The 16,073-nt window shown below is 40.7% G+C and overlaps 1 protein-coding gene across 1 annotated transcript in view; it reads left to right on the forward strand.

Annotated features, from left to right (window-relative positions):
- LOC103479031 (carboxyl-terminal PDZ ligand of neuronal nitric oxide synthase protein-like) overlaps positions 1-15,080 on the forward strand; it is a 28,295-nt gene extending 13,215 nt beyond the window's left edge. The window contains exons 6-10 of the mRNA XM_008433236.3: positions 2,887-3,016; positions 3,350-3,477; positions 8,485-8,646; positions 8,843-9,011; positions 10,061-15,080. Coding sequence (XP_008431458.1) covers positions 2,887-3,016; positions 3,350-3,477; positions 8,485-8,646; positions 8,843-9,011; positions 10,061-10,581 — 1,110 coding nt within the window. The 3' untranslated portion in view covers positions 10,582-15,080. The remainder of the gene's footprint in view (positions 1-2,886; positions 3,017-3,349; positions 3,478-8,484; positions 8,647-8,842; positions 9,012-10,060) is intronic.
- Positions 15,081-16,073: the final 993 nt, after the last annotated feature.

Here is a 16,073-nt window from a genome sequence, read left to right on the forward strand (position 1 = left end):
TCCGATGGTGTGTGTTTAATCACAGCTCAATACATTTCCAACCATCATTTCCTACAATTAAGATTTGGTCATGATCTCCACCAGCTTTAATTCAGAAGATTAAATTCCTGCAAGTCTCAAATGTTTTATTTTTTTTTTTTGTTTTGTTTTTTTTGCTGGCCCTGACATGTTTTTTTCCTGGTATTTTGCTTAATCTCCCTTCCCCGAATCACTAGCTGTGTCTCCAATGTGAGCAAAACTTTGTCAATATAATATGTTGAAAAAATACAATTTAAAAATGTGGTGTTTACGTTAAGGAATTCAGTTAAAATCACACATGATTTGTTTATCGCGTGAACAAACATGAGTAAGTTTGTTCACGCGAGTAAGTTTGTTCACGCGATAAAAACTACTTCCTATCGTCTTCTTCGTGGTTTGTGCCAGTGACAACATCCTGTTGATCAAATGACTCTTGTGATGTGAAAAAAATGTACATTGCTGATTTGTGAAAATAAACCAATTTCGATACGGCAAAAAAAAAAAGAAAACATAAAACACGTTTCACCCACCGCTGAAACGTTTTATCAGAAAACTACTTTGTTTTTTTCAAATTGGCGTGTTTCCATTATGCAAATTCATCTTCGGAATGTCGAATTGTGCAATTTATATGGTCGATAGAAAAGCAGCTAACGACCAATTTCTCATGACCATGTTTCATAATGATGGTTTGTTCCTGATAAACTTTTCAAAAAAACCTGCATCATTTCCCTCCCCACTTCGCTATTCTGAACTAGTTGCTCTTGCTCTGTGACTGTAACATATATGTCAAAGTTCAAAGGTTACGAACACTTTTTTTGCGAGGCGGAGCGCGGGAACGTTCAACCCGTCGTAACAAAAAGAAAAGCAGAGTCATGTTGTTTCCCACATAGCCGAATGAGCGCGAGCCGAAGCAGTTTTTCCTTCAAAGACGGAGCATCAGCGAGGTTGACTCCCATCCCTTCACCATGGATACGGCGCCGACGGCGACTTAGTGAGGCTGCATGCTAATCGCTCTGGTGGGAAGAGGGAAAAGAAAAAGGAGGCCGCCATTGTCGCTCGGCACTTCAAGACATTTTCACCAGCGTCGAGCGAAACGCCCACCCCATTGTCGCGGACGCAGTCAGTGGTGCCTTCTCTCCTCTACCTCCCCGGGTCTGTGAAGCCTTATCTTTGTGCCGCAGACCAAGCATGTGCGCTGAGTGGGAGGAGATGGACCAGCTGATTTAGAGGAGATTTGGTGCATTTCCATCGCGGCACGCCGAGGCACACAAAGCTTTCAGATGTCAAAATCATCAACGCAGCCCTTTTGTGTTTGACTTCTGTTCTGTTGACTTTACCGTTCTGAAGCTAAAATTCATCCCTCTGATCTGTGAACGACACGGCACCCTAATCAATTTCCTCGCACCGTTTCCCGATTTTTTTTTTTTTTTTTTGTCGAAATGTATGTATTTTGCCGTTGCGTTTGATTAAACCTCTTTCAGGCTCGAGCTACCTTGACATATCGACTGAGTGGTTTCAGGCGCGAGGATCCTCCAGGGGCACGAGAGCAATGAATTTCTTTTTGACAAGGCTCCTGCCAGCTCGCGAGATTGAAAACATCACCTTGAGTGAGACTGAGGAAGGACGTGGCGGGCAGCCTTTCATTCTGCCTGATTTAGAAGGCTGTCTGTCTCTGGTGCACATTTTGGAGCTTTTTGGGGGGAGAAAAAGGCCTGAAATTGACCGTGGAAGTCCTGGTGTCTCAAACCGGTCAGTGTTGGTGCTCAGGTTAGAAACAACTACAGAGGAGAAACAGAATTTATGTGGATATTAACTCTTTGGGATCAAATATATTACACAGAGTGGCCTTAAAGGGGCAGTATTAAGTATTTTCCATTCACATAATGCACAATCATGTAACTATGTTAAGTTCTGTTATTAAAAATGCTATATATATATATATATATCAAATATGACATCAAAGAAATTTGGCTTTGTAATTTAATGCCATGAAAAATTGGTCCTCTGTCTCACCAAATTCTTGTGCTCTGTCTGAAACTTTGCTTTCAGGAAGTCGTCACAGCATGGCTCGTCTATTAACCCTTTAACATTTTCACCAGCGTTTCATTGAGAAGCAGCTCCAGCAATGAGCGCAGCAGATGCTCAGTTTTATCAGGAGTTTGCTAATTGCTTCTGGCTAGTCTGAAGGAGCTGACTGGGAGAGTTGTGGGGGAGGGCTGAACACAACGACCTAGAAATCTGCCTCCAAACCTCCAGAAAGGGGGAAAATAGAAATGAGAAACCATAGCAACAAACAACATATGCATATACAATATTTTACACTACTAAAAACACTGAAAAATATAGAGTGCAAGTTAATAGAAGATGTATATAGTGGCAACCGTGTCCCAGCAGAGTGCATCCTGGAAACATTTGAATGTGTGTGTGTGTGTGTGTGTGCGTATGTGTGTGTGTGTGTGTGTGTGTGTGCGTATGTGTGTGTAAACCCCTGATTAAAGAAAACGTTTGACTTGAGGAACTAGAAGCCACTTTTGGGGTAAATTTGGATGGTTCACTGAGTCTCCAACAATGCATTTCTTCTCCGCTATCGGAGTGCCTTTGGTAAATAATGTTTGAAAAGACTTTGTCTTCAGTCTTTGTCCTTCTGTCGCAATTTTCTCCTCAATTTGCGTCTTTCTTTCCAGTTTCATTGTCCTTTTTTTTTCCATCACCTGAGCACAAACAGTCACACTCCGTCTCCTCCGGCAGCCCGTTTCCTCGCCTGCTGCGTGGCCTAATTATACGTCTCCTTCAGAATGTGCTCTTCATCTCGCTGCCTCGCTCTGCCCTTACTACTCACACACCCTTCCTCTGTGTCCTCCCACACAGTCTCAGGCCATGAGGATCGTGCGAACCGTGGGCCAGGCGTTCGATGTGTGTCACCAGCTGACCCTGCAGCAGAAAAGCGAGGATCAGGAGGATGAAGAGGGGAGGGTGGAGGAGCTGGAGGCAGCACCAGGTTATTCACACCTACACAGCAACCCGCTCGCGACTACAAAAAACATCCCTTCACTTTGCTCTCCTCCCAAATGTCAGGCTTTGCTCATGAAGAAACACAAATTTGTAACAATTCTGAAAAAATATGTCATCTTCCAACGCTGTCAGTTTTTTTTTTTTCAAATGAAAGATGCCGATTGTTTTATATGAGTCAACTAGGCCCACAGATCAAAGCTCCACTGTGTGTGAACTCCTGCCGGCTCGGCGCCCACTGATGCGGCAGCTGTTGCCGCCTCGAGACGCGGCGCAAGCTCCGCGTGAAGCTCTCTCCTGACACCTGTCGTTCTCTCCGCAGCGAAGAAGAGGCTGGCGTTGTCAGAGGAGACGGACCTCGAAGGCACCACGGAGGAGAGCATCGAGTGCGTCTCCTCGTCAGACCCGGAGAAGAACAAAAAGGACGAGGCCCTGGGAGTCGATGCCAAGGTGAGGTGCAGCTTGCTCGTGTCGGCCTTGATCAATTCGGGTTTTCTCACGCAGCGCCGGCTGCTTTCGCACCCCATTAAAATTGGTTTCATTCAAATGCAAAAATGCTTTATTTATCCCAAAGGGAAGCGACGTTAAAGTTGTAACTCATATTAATTCAAGGTTTTTCCGCAGAGCTGTTGTAAACGGTAATAACTGTGGCAGGAAAGATCTCCGGTAGCAGTCTGTACTACAGTGAATTTGAAGAAGCCTCTAACTGAAGATACTCTTGTTCTGTAACAGTTCTCTTGTTCTCAGGGTTATCCAAAATGTTCTTGGTTCTAAGTAAAATCCAAGTTTGCACCATCATCTCATAGGCTCTACAGTAGTCCCTGGTACAGAGGATCTTTAAGTCCCCGGTTCTGATGCTGCTACCTCATTTTCTCAGCTCAGAATTTAAATTCCTTGTTCAGAGATAACCTGTAAAGAAAATTACAGTGAGAAAACGCTCACGGGAACCTGAAGAAGAACTACAGGGTTGTTTAGAGGCTACAGATCGGATTGCTCTGTGCCAGCCTCGACAGATGTTTCATTCGACAAGGTTTAAACATACAATTTCCCCCCAATTTTGCTTCAAATAAACCAGTTCTTCTTCTAATGTCTTGGAATAATTCTCCTGGCTTTCAGAAAGCAGAAGTACTCTGACTTTTCACATTACGACCATGATTTTGTGTCACGGTCCATAATAAAGCAGCTTAAAACGGTGAAGATCAAGGAAAAGCATAACAACAGAGTACACAGATATTTGTATGACACTCCTTTACTTTGACACCCCTAAATGAAGTCCAGAGTAGAATTCAGAATTTATGTGATTAGTAAATGGTGTCTCCCTGTGTAGCTGCAGTGCTGTCTTTTAAAAACCATCAAAACGAATACAGTCCATTTGTGCAGAGAAATCCATGAAATTATTAAAACTTCATATTCACATTTGTATATATAACATATAGATGCCACTGTATATGTGACAAGCAAAGAACAGGGGTGGAATAATGAAAATACTTTATAATTATATACTGCTTTTTGTACATGCACAAAAAAAAATCCCCACCAAAAAATTATCAGCACATAAACTAAATTATTCAGAGCAGTCATTTAAAGTAATCATTTTTACACTTGTTTGACTAAACAGACTGTAGTTTTGCTCCTTTGATCATATTTCTACCAGTACTACAAAAAAACAAACAAGCTAGAAAGACCTAAAAAAGGTACAAATACTGCACTTATTACTAAACCCTGAATCAATCGAATGCAGGCTGAAAGTTTCGCCTCGTAAAGCGTCTATGAAATTGGTTGAAAGCTCCGAGGGATTCACGGCGTATTGAGCAAGCAGACTTTTGATTCTCGTTTGTGGAGGAACGCTCCGCAAGGTCTCTTCAATATTGATGGGACCACATGGTTTATTGATGAGACCACTGCGTACTCCTGCTAATCTCAGGGTGTTGTACAAGCCGCTGCCTGTTCCCCGATATTTGACTGCCGCTCGGCGAGTCTCCGAGGCGCCGGCCGCTTTATTGGTGCTACAGTGGGAGAAAACCGGTGCTGCCCTGGCAACGAGTTAAAGTGCTTAAGTAGAAATGCTTTTACAACACAAGTTAACATTGTTACCTGTTTGTGCTATGAGATGACAATGTGCCTGGAAAATAATAATAATTCAGCGTCTTTAAAGTTTGCGCTGTGAAAGAATTTCTTCTGGTTTTGTTCTTTTGTCACACTTGAAAGTTTCAGATCATCAACCACATTTTAATACAACACAACAATAAGATTGAAATGCAAAAAGCAGTTTTTAAATGATCAAATCAGTTACTCAGATAAGAGTCAGTTTAAATGAAAGAATACTTTAAATATATATCCATTTTCAAGTTCTTGAAAATGTATCTAAGAATAAAGTTTAAGAGTTTTTGATAGCGGATTAGATATTTGACTTTCGCAAAATGCTTTTGTCTTTCTAAAAGGTGAAGGCAATCAACAGTATCAGCCTCAATAGAACATACTTAATGTTCTTTATCATCATTTACCGTCAGACAGCTGCTGCATTGATTTAGCCACAGTTTCACCAGGAGTGTTATTTAACCGGCCGAACCCTGAGTAACAGAGCTGCCCGCTGGGTGGTTAATGAGCCGCTCGCGTCGTAATTTGTTCCTCATATATGAGCCTCATAACCCACGGCTTCACTGGCAAATTCACTCCTCAGTCCTTAGCTTTTATTAGAGGCTAACATCAAGAGCTGTTGTTTTGTGATTTTCACACAATAACAGCTGCCTGGTTTAGCCTTGGGCGATAAATAGAGAACAAGGTTTTCTGTACTTCTGGGGATGGAAAGGGATGAAGGAACAATAAATAGTCAGATAATCTAGTTCTGATATAAACAAGCTAGTAAGGCCAAGTATTTATTTCCCTGGGAAGTACTGGGATCGATTCTCCATAGCAATAAGTGGTGGTGACTAAAGTTAAAGTTGTGGTATCTTCACATCTGGACATGAACTCAGCCAGTTGCAATATTTCAAACCAAGCATAAATATCCCAAATTCAAGCATCACTATCACGAGTCTGTTTCTCTTCAAAGTAAATACACATTATGCAAATATTTTAAAGGAGTTCAACCAATACTATCATGCTCAGGCTCTGGACCATCAGACGAGATGTTAGCTTAACGTTAATCAGGGGATTTCATGTTTCTTTGCATGAAGATGAAAGCAGCTCGGCGTTTCTTTACATCATCCTCCCTGAGGAGCTCAAACTATCAGATTCTCAGCTTTTAAACCACTTCTGTACATATTTTTATTCGCACACACCCACTAATACACCAGCTCTCAAACATCTTCCCATTATTGCTCCATGAATGGGCTCCATGCTAGGCTGCACCAGAACAGTAAGTTCTCTAACTACAAAGCCCTCTGGGTTAGCTCAATGCTTTTGATTTTACAGTATTATTAGCAGAAAGGTTGAGGCGGGAGAAAAACAAGAACACAGCAGACGTGACGAGACTAAAACGAAGGCGTAGCGCCGCAAACCTAGCAACCATCAGATGTAGAGGAATAACGGAAGGATGTTTGAGAGCTGCTGTATTAGTGGGTGTGTGAGTAAATGTGAGTGTAGAAACGTGAACAGAAGTGGGTTAGTTGGATCAAAGCTGACCAAACAGGACAGTCTCCTCTTAGTCATTCTCTTAGCAACCGGCCAGCTTTGACAACCTGCTCTCCAATTCCTGTCTTTTAGTGCGTTTGTTTATTTTTCACTTCCTCTGGTCAAGCTGATGTTGCCTTTTCTTTATTGAATCTTGTTAGTGGAAACTACAGAGGGAATTTTGAGCTGTTGCCTGACTTGTAAATGAGACGTTCAAAGCAGTGACTCATCTTTTATATGAGTGCTAAGCAGTTGCAGTCGGACGTCACATCCCATCAGGACGCTTTTATTTAATTATTTATTTATTTATTTTGTAAGTTGACCATTCAGACAGTCGCTCTTAAACCTCGCAGCTCTTCCATTTGTTAATCCAACGTGATGATGATGGATCAAACTGCTTTCCGTCTCTTCTTCCTCCTTCGTTTGGTCCTCACAGGGAGCCGTCTTCCCCCGCAACATTCACGAGGAGTTCTGTGCTTTTTGTTTTCTGCCGCAGCTTGGCTTCATTAGCATGCAGCGCACTAATGAAATTCAGCCAGTCAGGAAATCATCTTAATAGCTTTTGCATCATCAGGAGCACCATCACTCAGATTTATGTCTCTGAGCGCCGCTGGTGGTTTCGATCGGTGCCCAGACCTGCAAATTGAAGACATCTGAATCTGGATGGATGAAGTCGGAGAGGGGAAAGTTACGTCTCTTTACACTTATTTTTATTGAGCTTATTTGATAGGGACAATAACCAAACTGAATAAAGCAGCAGTCCCATGTCTGCATTATGGTGATTATAGCGTGGGTTGATTTGCAGCCCTTTTATGAACAGCATCTCTAAGGAAGTGGGATGGTAATGAAAGAGTACAATAATTAACAATAATATTAACAACATAAACAGCGTCATATACATGAAGCAAAGGGATTAAAACATAAAACATAAAATGCATTAAGCGTGAATGCAATGCTGTTTTTGACACAGCCCAGAGTTTGGTGTCTTTTTCACATTATTTATTCATAGTTCAGAGAGCGCCTACTGTTCTGCTGTTGACCCCTCGTGACCTTTGGACCATGGGAGGAAGCCGGAGTACCCAGAGAAAATCAACTTATGCACAGGGAGGACATGTAGTGTGACAATAAATGAAACTGTTGAGTTTTGTGTCACCAAATAAAATGATTACTTCATTTAAAGGTGGAGTTTCAGAAAGAGCAGGAGTTCCTTAAAGAGACAGATGCACAATTTCAAGGCATTACGTTCCGAAGTTTCTTTTAAGTCACATATGATGCATATTATTCTTAAAACAACTGAAAGGTAACATAGTAACTTGATTGGAACTATGTGGCTGGAAAGCACATAATACCATCCCTTTATGCATGTGCATGTCGGAAGGTGAAAGGTTTTATAGTGTTGTTGAATTCTTCAAATATGATATATCTAAACCAGGGGCTTTCGTTTCATTTAATTTGTTTGTTTATTTATTATTTTTTTCAAACCGGTTTTTGAAAAACAAGAAAACAAGTGATCAGTATTGCAAGAGAACATAAACAATTAGCTTACTGATACTTTTCTGTTTAAAAAGGAGTCGGAAGAAGTGAAGACTTATTTAATCTCAATTTAATGAAATATACCGACTCAGTAATTATTAGAAATCAATCATTAAAACCATCTTATGGTACTCATATGCCTGTTTGATATACTCTGCTGAAGAACCAACAAATAAATTATACTACATTAACAAAGTGATTACAAGCTAACTCAGAAAATCCACTGTGAGTAGGTAAATAAATCTGACGCAGTGAGACGTCAGACGGCTCAGTGACATTCAGAGCTGATCTGGTTCTGCTCCATGTGTCCAGGTGTGTGAGGACTCTCCTCTCCTGCTGAGCTCCCCTGTCATCGAGGCCTCCTCCCTGGCCCAGCCTGCGGCCGAGGCCTCCTGTTCCGCAGAGCACCAGGTCCGGCTGCTCCAGAAGCAGCTCCAGCAGCAAGAGCAGCATTCGCTGGCAGCTTCCGCACAGGTCACTTCCTGTCTTTTTTTTTTTTTTTTTTTTTGCTCCATTTGCGTTTGAGACTAAATCAGACGAAAGTAAGACTGGAAAAACCTGGAGGAACCGAACGCCTCGAACAGAGACTCCATTCTTGTGCAGTTTGCTTCCAAAGCAGGAGGCACGAAGGGAAAAAATGCATTTGTTTTTATCGACGTGTTCTCTGCAGGTCCACGTTCTGCAGGAGCAGCTGTCGGTGGAGATGTGTGCGCGCACCGAGGCCCAGGCCCGAGTCCAGAGGCTGCTGCAGCAAAACACCGACCTGCTGCAGCACATCTCCCTGCTGGTCAAGCAGATCCAGGAGCTGGAGCTCAAATCGGCTGGACACTTAACGTCTAGTGAGTGAACAAACGGCTTCGCTTCCTTGTTTATTTTGTTAGATTTTACTATTTTCTCCTCCGCAAAACTTCAAACCACCCTCACCCCCCTCCTCTCTTCCTTCCCTTTTTCTGGTTTGATTTTCTCGCCCTATCTTCCGGTTATAGCTCCTTTTTATCATCCACCGCTGGCGCGCAATTAATTATCCCATGACAGGCCTGTCAGAGAATGCAGTAAAGATCTCTGTTCTTCCCCCCCCCCCCTCTCTTCCCTGCATCCAGCCAGTGGCGATAAGCTAGCATGAAGTAATTACTTGTGAAACCCTGTCAGCGCTGACATCATCCCACTCTGTGCAGCTTCTCCCTCTCTGCATAGAAGATTTATTGGTCTTGTTTTCTGTCTTTTTATGCGAATCCTAAAGTTCCACCTCTTCTTCTTCGCTTCCCACCAGTCAGTGCCTCGCAGAAGAATTCAAAACTTGAACTTTCTGACATGTCGTCACATTAACTTCTGTTTATGTCACTGAGATCATTCACAAGAAACAAACACACGCCAGCAGTGTTTCTCAATTATTGTCTATCATTTTCTTTCACGACAGTAGCTGCGTTTGACATTTCTAAAGTAAATTAGCTTAACGGAAACGCACCAATTTTGAAACAACTCTCCTTTTTTGACAAAAAGTTTTGCTTCTAGGATGAGGGTTTTTTCCTTTCTTTTTTTAGCTGTATCAAAATTGGTTTATTTTGCAACATTGCCATGGAAACACTTTTTGCATCAAACGAGTCACATGAACGGGATGTTACCACTGGTGTAAACCATGAAGAAGACAGAAAGTAGTTGGAGGATGATGTTGACTTATCGCGTGAACAAATGTATTCATGTGTGATCTCAGTTGTTTTTCTTATTTATTGGAAACACAACAATTTATGAAATTGTGTTTTTCCGACATCACTGGAATATCAACAAAGTTTTGCGACTATTTGTAATGGAAACTTTAAACACAATGACCCGAATTTGTACAGATGAGAGCATCAGTTTAACTCTTCTTCTCTCCTTCATATCACGTCAGTGGGTTCCCAGGACAGTCTTCTGGAGATCACGTTCCGCGCCAAGCCCCCCGGTGCTCCTGGTCCGTCCATGACTCGTTCCTCATCCGCGGGCCCGTTAGCAGCTCCTTCTCAGCTCCAGATTGCTGACGGCGCCTGGTTCTCGGCCCTGTCCGGGCCCTGTTCCCCGAGTGCCGCCGGCGCCGACTCCGACTCCGTCCCACTGGGGCCGAGCGGCAGCGGGGTCCGACTCGAGTGCTTCCGCTTCTCCTCCCTGGTGTCGGACGGCCTGGCCGGGGGCCGGGACGCTGGAGAGACGCCCAGCGACGAGAGCTCGCTGCTGGGGGAGCAGGTGTTGGGGGCCCTGGAGCTGCTGCGCTTCAGAGAGTCCGGCATCGGGTCGGAGTACGAGTCGAACACGGACGAAAGCGACGACCGCGACAGCTGGGGGCAGGGAGAGGGAGCGGATGGTGCCGCACGGCTCCTCAGTGTGCTGAATTCAGAGAGTCTGCCAGACTGCCTGGGGGACGAGATGGCCGTTTAGCGGTGTGGCGATGTCTGGGCGAGGCGAGAGAAACTTATGCACCGATTCGAGGAAACTGGTGCGGAAACTTACTGATGCATCACACAAAACTTATGAGTTGTGGGGGAAAAAAAAAAAAAAAAGAACTCATCTATGGAGCTAAATTGAGGCCATAACATTTGTTCAAAAGAAAAGAAAATAGAAATTTGAAAAAGGATTCTAAACTGAAAAATTATTTTGAAACTGAAAGAATATTTTAAGCTCAAAAGAAAATTTTAACCTGAAAATATGTTCACAACTACTTCAGTTTCAAATCTTCTTTTAAGTTTCTTTTTTTTTTTCTTTTGAAAACTTTATCTCCATACTCATCTGCCCTGTCTGTCATCTGCAGCTGTAATGTAACTCTTCACGCGCCTTTCTTTTTTCTGACTGTCTTATTTCTGTATTTTACTTTCTTTGGTAACACTTTCAGAGAGTACACTTACTCTCTGAAAGGTTAAAAAAAACTAAACAAGCAGTATTTCTATGCTGCTGAAAACATTGAAGCTGAACTGCTAAAGTTATCAAAGTATTTTCCTCTGCTGCTCTTCTAGATCGCTAACATTCCTTCAGTAGCTGCTCAGCAGCTGCTGGGTATTTTTAGGGCTTGAAAAAAATAATCGGCCCTCTGCTGCATCTGCTGCGTGTTCATCCAGTTGTGAAATTAACTGATGACAAAATGTTCTGATAGAAAATGATTACCTAGTGTTTTTTTTCCCAACAGCTTTGGAAATAATATATTTTTCACAAGGCATCTCAGTTTCTACGGAGGGCCAAAAGGGACAAAATTAAATAAAGACGATGCAAATAATTAACTCAATTGGTATTCATTAATTCCTGCTCCTGCATTGTCACCATTAGATAATTTTATCTGTCAAACTTGTCCATCAAAGTCGAGTATCAGTGCTGTGTGCTGGACTAACACTGATCTGATGAACTCCACTGATTCTTTGAAAATTATGGAATTGTAACGGAGGATTTTTAAGAGCTTTCACAACTCATGAGCCCATTAGAAAGATTTTACAAATAACACGCAACATAGAAGCAAGAGGTTGTCATCTGGACCACACGGCAGAGAAAGTCGAACAACTGATTAAATGCCACGATTTTCAAAGAATGAGGCTAAAGTAGTATAGTTTGACAAACAGTTTTAGCCCCGCCCACAGTTCCACCCCTTCCCTTTAATGAACACGATTGACAGATGAAACTATTTCAGGAACAGAAACTATGAATGAATTAAACATATATTTAAATAAGTGTTTACAAAGATAGAATTTTAATGATTTAATTCCATATTCAATAAATTATTTAGTGATGTGTTTATTTAGTTTTGTCCCATTTGGCTCTCCATAGGTTTTGACCAGTACAGGGCAATGTCTTTCTGAAACTCGTGTCAAGAAAAAGCTTCTGAAACTTACTTTAAAAAGCTCCAAAATGTGTTTTTGTTTTTTGTTGCTATTAATCTTTATTATGTTTAACATCAGGTTCAGCAAGTAACGCATGACCTCATCCACCTCCTGCAAATGAAAAGCACAGAGGACACCTCAGCTCTATAGACAAAATATAACTCTTAGCAATGAAATATAAAACTGAAATTCAAAGCTGCTGTCACACTGTTAGCTAGTTAGCTGGCCGTTTATATGTGTGTATTGAAAGGTTTGTTTCAAACGTTCTTTCTTGATGAAGAAAGAACGTGTGGTCCAGATGAGTGAGTCTTCATCACCACAGACAGTATAGTGTAGCATGAGATTAAGTCAATTATTGGTCATTTCAGCAATGACATGTATGTGGCACTCGCACAGCAGATTTTTGTCAATATGTCCAAAAATTCTGTAGCAGCTACGTTTAAGTTTCAGATTGTGTTTGCTACAGTATGAAATGTTTAGTAAAGTGATGTGGAAGTTTTAATTTTCTATTTGAGACAAAAGGCAGACAGGCAATATTATCGCAGGGATGTTAGACAAATAAACATCAGTGGGTGTAGTTTTGAGACCACACTGGGTAACTGAATCAAAAAATAGGTCGGGCTGCCTTCCGTTGGAGCCACTTCAATCACCCAGGTTGACCAAGTGTCTGCATAGCGTAGCGTGAGATTAGGTAATGTCATTATTGGGTCATTTTGCTTTCACAAATTTGATTGTATTTGTGTATGTGTGTGATATATATTGTGTCTAAATTAAGATTTTGTTTCCAGGTGAAAACATGATCATTATTTTTGATCAAATTGAACATCAACAGCTTTTCTATGAGATATGTAGCAAGTTTGTGACTTCAAGAACCACTGTTATAAAAAGTTCAGATATATGTATTAGCTTCACATATTCAGGAAAAATTAATTCAATTTGGGTTAAAATATTGAGAGAAATAATTAGCCATCTCTTATCTATGTCTTTTATCGAACAAGACAAGACATAGATAAGTAATTGTAAGAGATCTGTTAAATAATACTAACTTAGGGCAGACTGAGCTTTTTTTAGGCAGCATTATATAAGACATGCAGATAATTTAATATAAAAAATACTAAGGTTGAAAGATAACATATAATTTCATTAAAAGATTTAGGATTGTTCCTGTAGCTCATGAGATTAAATTACCAAGATAAACCAGACACAGCTTCCATTTAAATCCTAAATTTAAACATAGAAGCATGATGCCATGTGATAAGTATTAAAAACTCTCATAAGTAAGAAAAATCTTATAATACTAAATTTTTGAAACATATTTCTGAAAGATCTAAAAGTTGTCATTGTTTTTTGTGTATGTTTGCGTTTGCGATATTCATATTTATTTATGTGGGGCAATACATTTTTTGGAGTAAATTTTGCTGTGCAGGCTTTAACTTTAAACTAATTATACATGGCATAAAACCGAGCATGCATCTAAACAGTATGACCTTTTCTATTCAATTGTACAATGCATTAAAAATAATCAGCTGGAGTTTCTTCATTCTGGTTTTTGTTAGTTAATATGTCTGTACAACTTTATCAGACATTTCAGAGGGAAATGGCTAACTAGCTTCTGACCTGTCCCTGCTGCTTAAAAATGTAGCCATGTCACACTGTCAGTGCTAATTACTAATGGGACATATTTTTGTAAGTCTGGTTATGTTGTGCTGTCATGGACAGTCGTTGTAATTTCAGTTATAAGAATCTGGTAAAAGCTTTATTTAACTAACATTAACTTTATGAAATCAGAAGATTTTTGACAGTCAACCTAATAATGCTAATGCTGCTATGCTAACAGAACTGATAGGTTTTGCTCAGTTGCATCAGCATTGTTTAGATTGGATATGTCTGCACTGAACAGGTTTTTTTTAAACACATTAAATTTATAAAACTGTTAATCAATTTGATTTTTTAAAAAGGAGCAAATTTAACGTTTCTTAGGACTATCTTGGATTGAGACAAGAATCAAAACGGTAATATATGAATCCCCATCAAACCCAGGCTGACTATTTCTGCATTTCAGACTGTTTAAACCTGTTAATTCGATTATAAAAAACAGAAAAATTGTTTTTTTAGTTTTTAAAAAGAAATCTTGTTCTCATAAGCTAATTGTAATTTAGAAAGCGTTGTTCAGCTACACGTGTTGCTCATTTTCATTAGCCTTGTTGCTGAAACACTGTGTTTCCATTCACCACCTAATTGCACAATTTGACATTTTGAAATAAATTTGCTTTATGGAACCGCGTCAATTTTGAAACATCTCTAGTTTTCTGATTAAAATGTCTTATCTCTAAGATGAGGTGGGGTTTTCTTTGGCTGTATAAAAATGAGTTTCTTTCGCAGAATTGCAATGGAAATAATTTTATCGCTTCACGAGTTACACAATCGACAGCAAGATGTTACCGCTAGCGCAAACCACGAAGAAGACAACAAGAAGTTGGACAATGACGTGGCATGTCTTGTAATAACTTATCGCGTGCTCGAACTTACTCACGTCTGATGATTGCGTTTCTTTAATGGAAATTGCGAAATTGTGTGTTGTTTTTTTTTCCTGACATCAGTGGAATATTGACGAAGTTTTGCGCACATTATTTTAGTGGAAACGCAGCTGCTCCTCCACACCGCCCCACTCCCAGTAAAACAAGCCGTCCCTCCAGTACTACATCGTGGCTGTCCGTAAACTGCTGCGTCATTGTTGCGTCACACGTTGAAATGTTTTGGGACAATTTTAGGAGCGATGACGCTCTGTCGAACACTTTTGGACTCTAATGCACCAGCTCCACCATGATGACTGTGAGTGTACTGTGAGCCGGGACGGTATCTCTGAGCCGTTTCTAAACGTGAATATTGTGTTCCCTCCTCTTTTTTTCTTCCTCACCTTTCTCTTTAAGTTTCTAACCTCTTTCCTCCTCTCTGTTTGTCTCACCTATATATTTTTCCTCCAAGGTTATGTCTGTTCACAAGAAGTGTACTGAAAATGAAAGTGCACTTATGTTGATGTTCCTCGTGGAATTAAATGTCCTTTCTCAAAATCCACTTGGTGTCGTGGTGCGTCTTGTATATTTTATTTAGAGAAGCACAGTTCCACTTTTTCAGCTGAATTAATTTAAGCATTAAAAAAAACACACAAACATAAATGTTTTGAATTACAAATGTATTTTGGTAACTCTGCACCAGTACAGCACAACTAGAAACCCAAATAGCTTCACAAGTTTGGTCAAACATGTAGAACCAACACAACTGTAATTTGTTCAGCCAGTGCAATTAGGAGTAGAAGAGCCAATGTAAAAATAAATAATAAAGAAACTGAAACTGACAAAAACAAGTTGACTACCTTGGTCAAACTTGTAAAGAAAAGTGCAACAATTTTCTTTCAAATGGTACAGAATATAATGTAAAACAATTAAAGCACGACGTCGCTCAGAGCACGAAGTGTAGAATTAGACTGAATAGATATGTTCTTATGGATTGCTTTAAGTATCGTCACGATACCCGATCTATAATCCACGACCGATTCAAATATTAATATCGGATCGGTTCAGCTCTACTTTTCGAGAAGAATCTCTGAAGTGAAACTGTTTTCCAAAGTAAGGACAAACTTTAAAAAAAAAAAACGCTTGACCTGTTGCGAAAACAAGATGCAGGAGTGAAGGCGACAGCCAAGCCGCACCAGCTGTGCTCATTAAACCGGGTCAGCTCCCATTAAGCGCAGCGCGTCTGCAGGCGGCAGCAGCTCCGTGTAAAGCTGATAAGCTGGAAAATATGAATAATATCAGCCATTACCCGTCCACATCCGTCCGTGGCGTCCTGCAGCTGCTGCTGACACAGATAGTGGGCGGTCCGCTGCAGTTGGCGTCCTCTTTAATCTGCTTGATTATCATTAAAAAAGAAAAAGAAAAAAGACTGTAGGGTCATCCTGTTCACGCTCTCGAATCTTATTTTGTGTTTCGCCAATAAATTGAATCGTTCGATGTAAAATGATGAATTTGCATACAGTAAAACGTTCCAGTATGATCCCTTGCTTGAGGT

This window comes from Poecilia reticulata, chromosome 17 (assembly GCF_904066995.2).
Source record: "Poecilia reticulata chromosome 17, P_reticulata-male-v2, whole genome shotgun sequence".
Taxonomy (NCBI): Eukaryota; Metazoa; Chordata; class Actinopteri; order Cyprinodontiformes; family Poeciliidae; genus Poecilia; species Poecilia reticulata.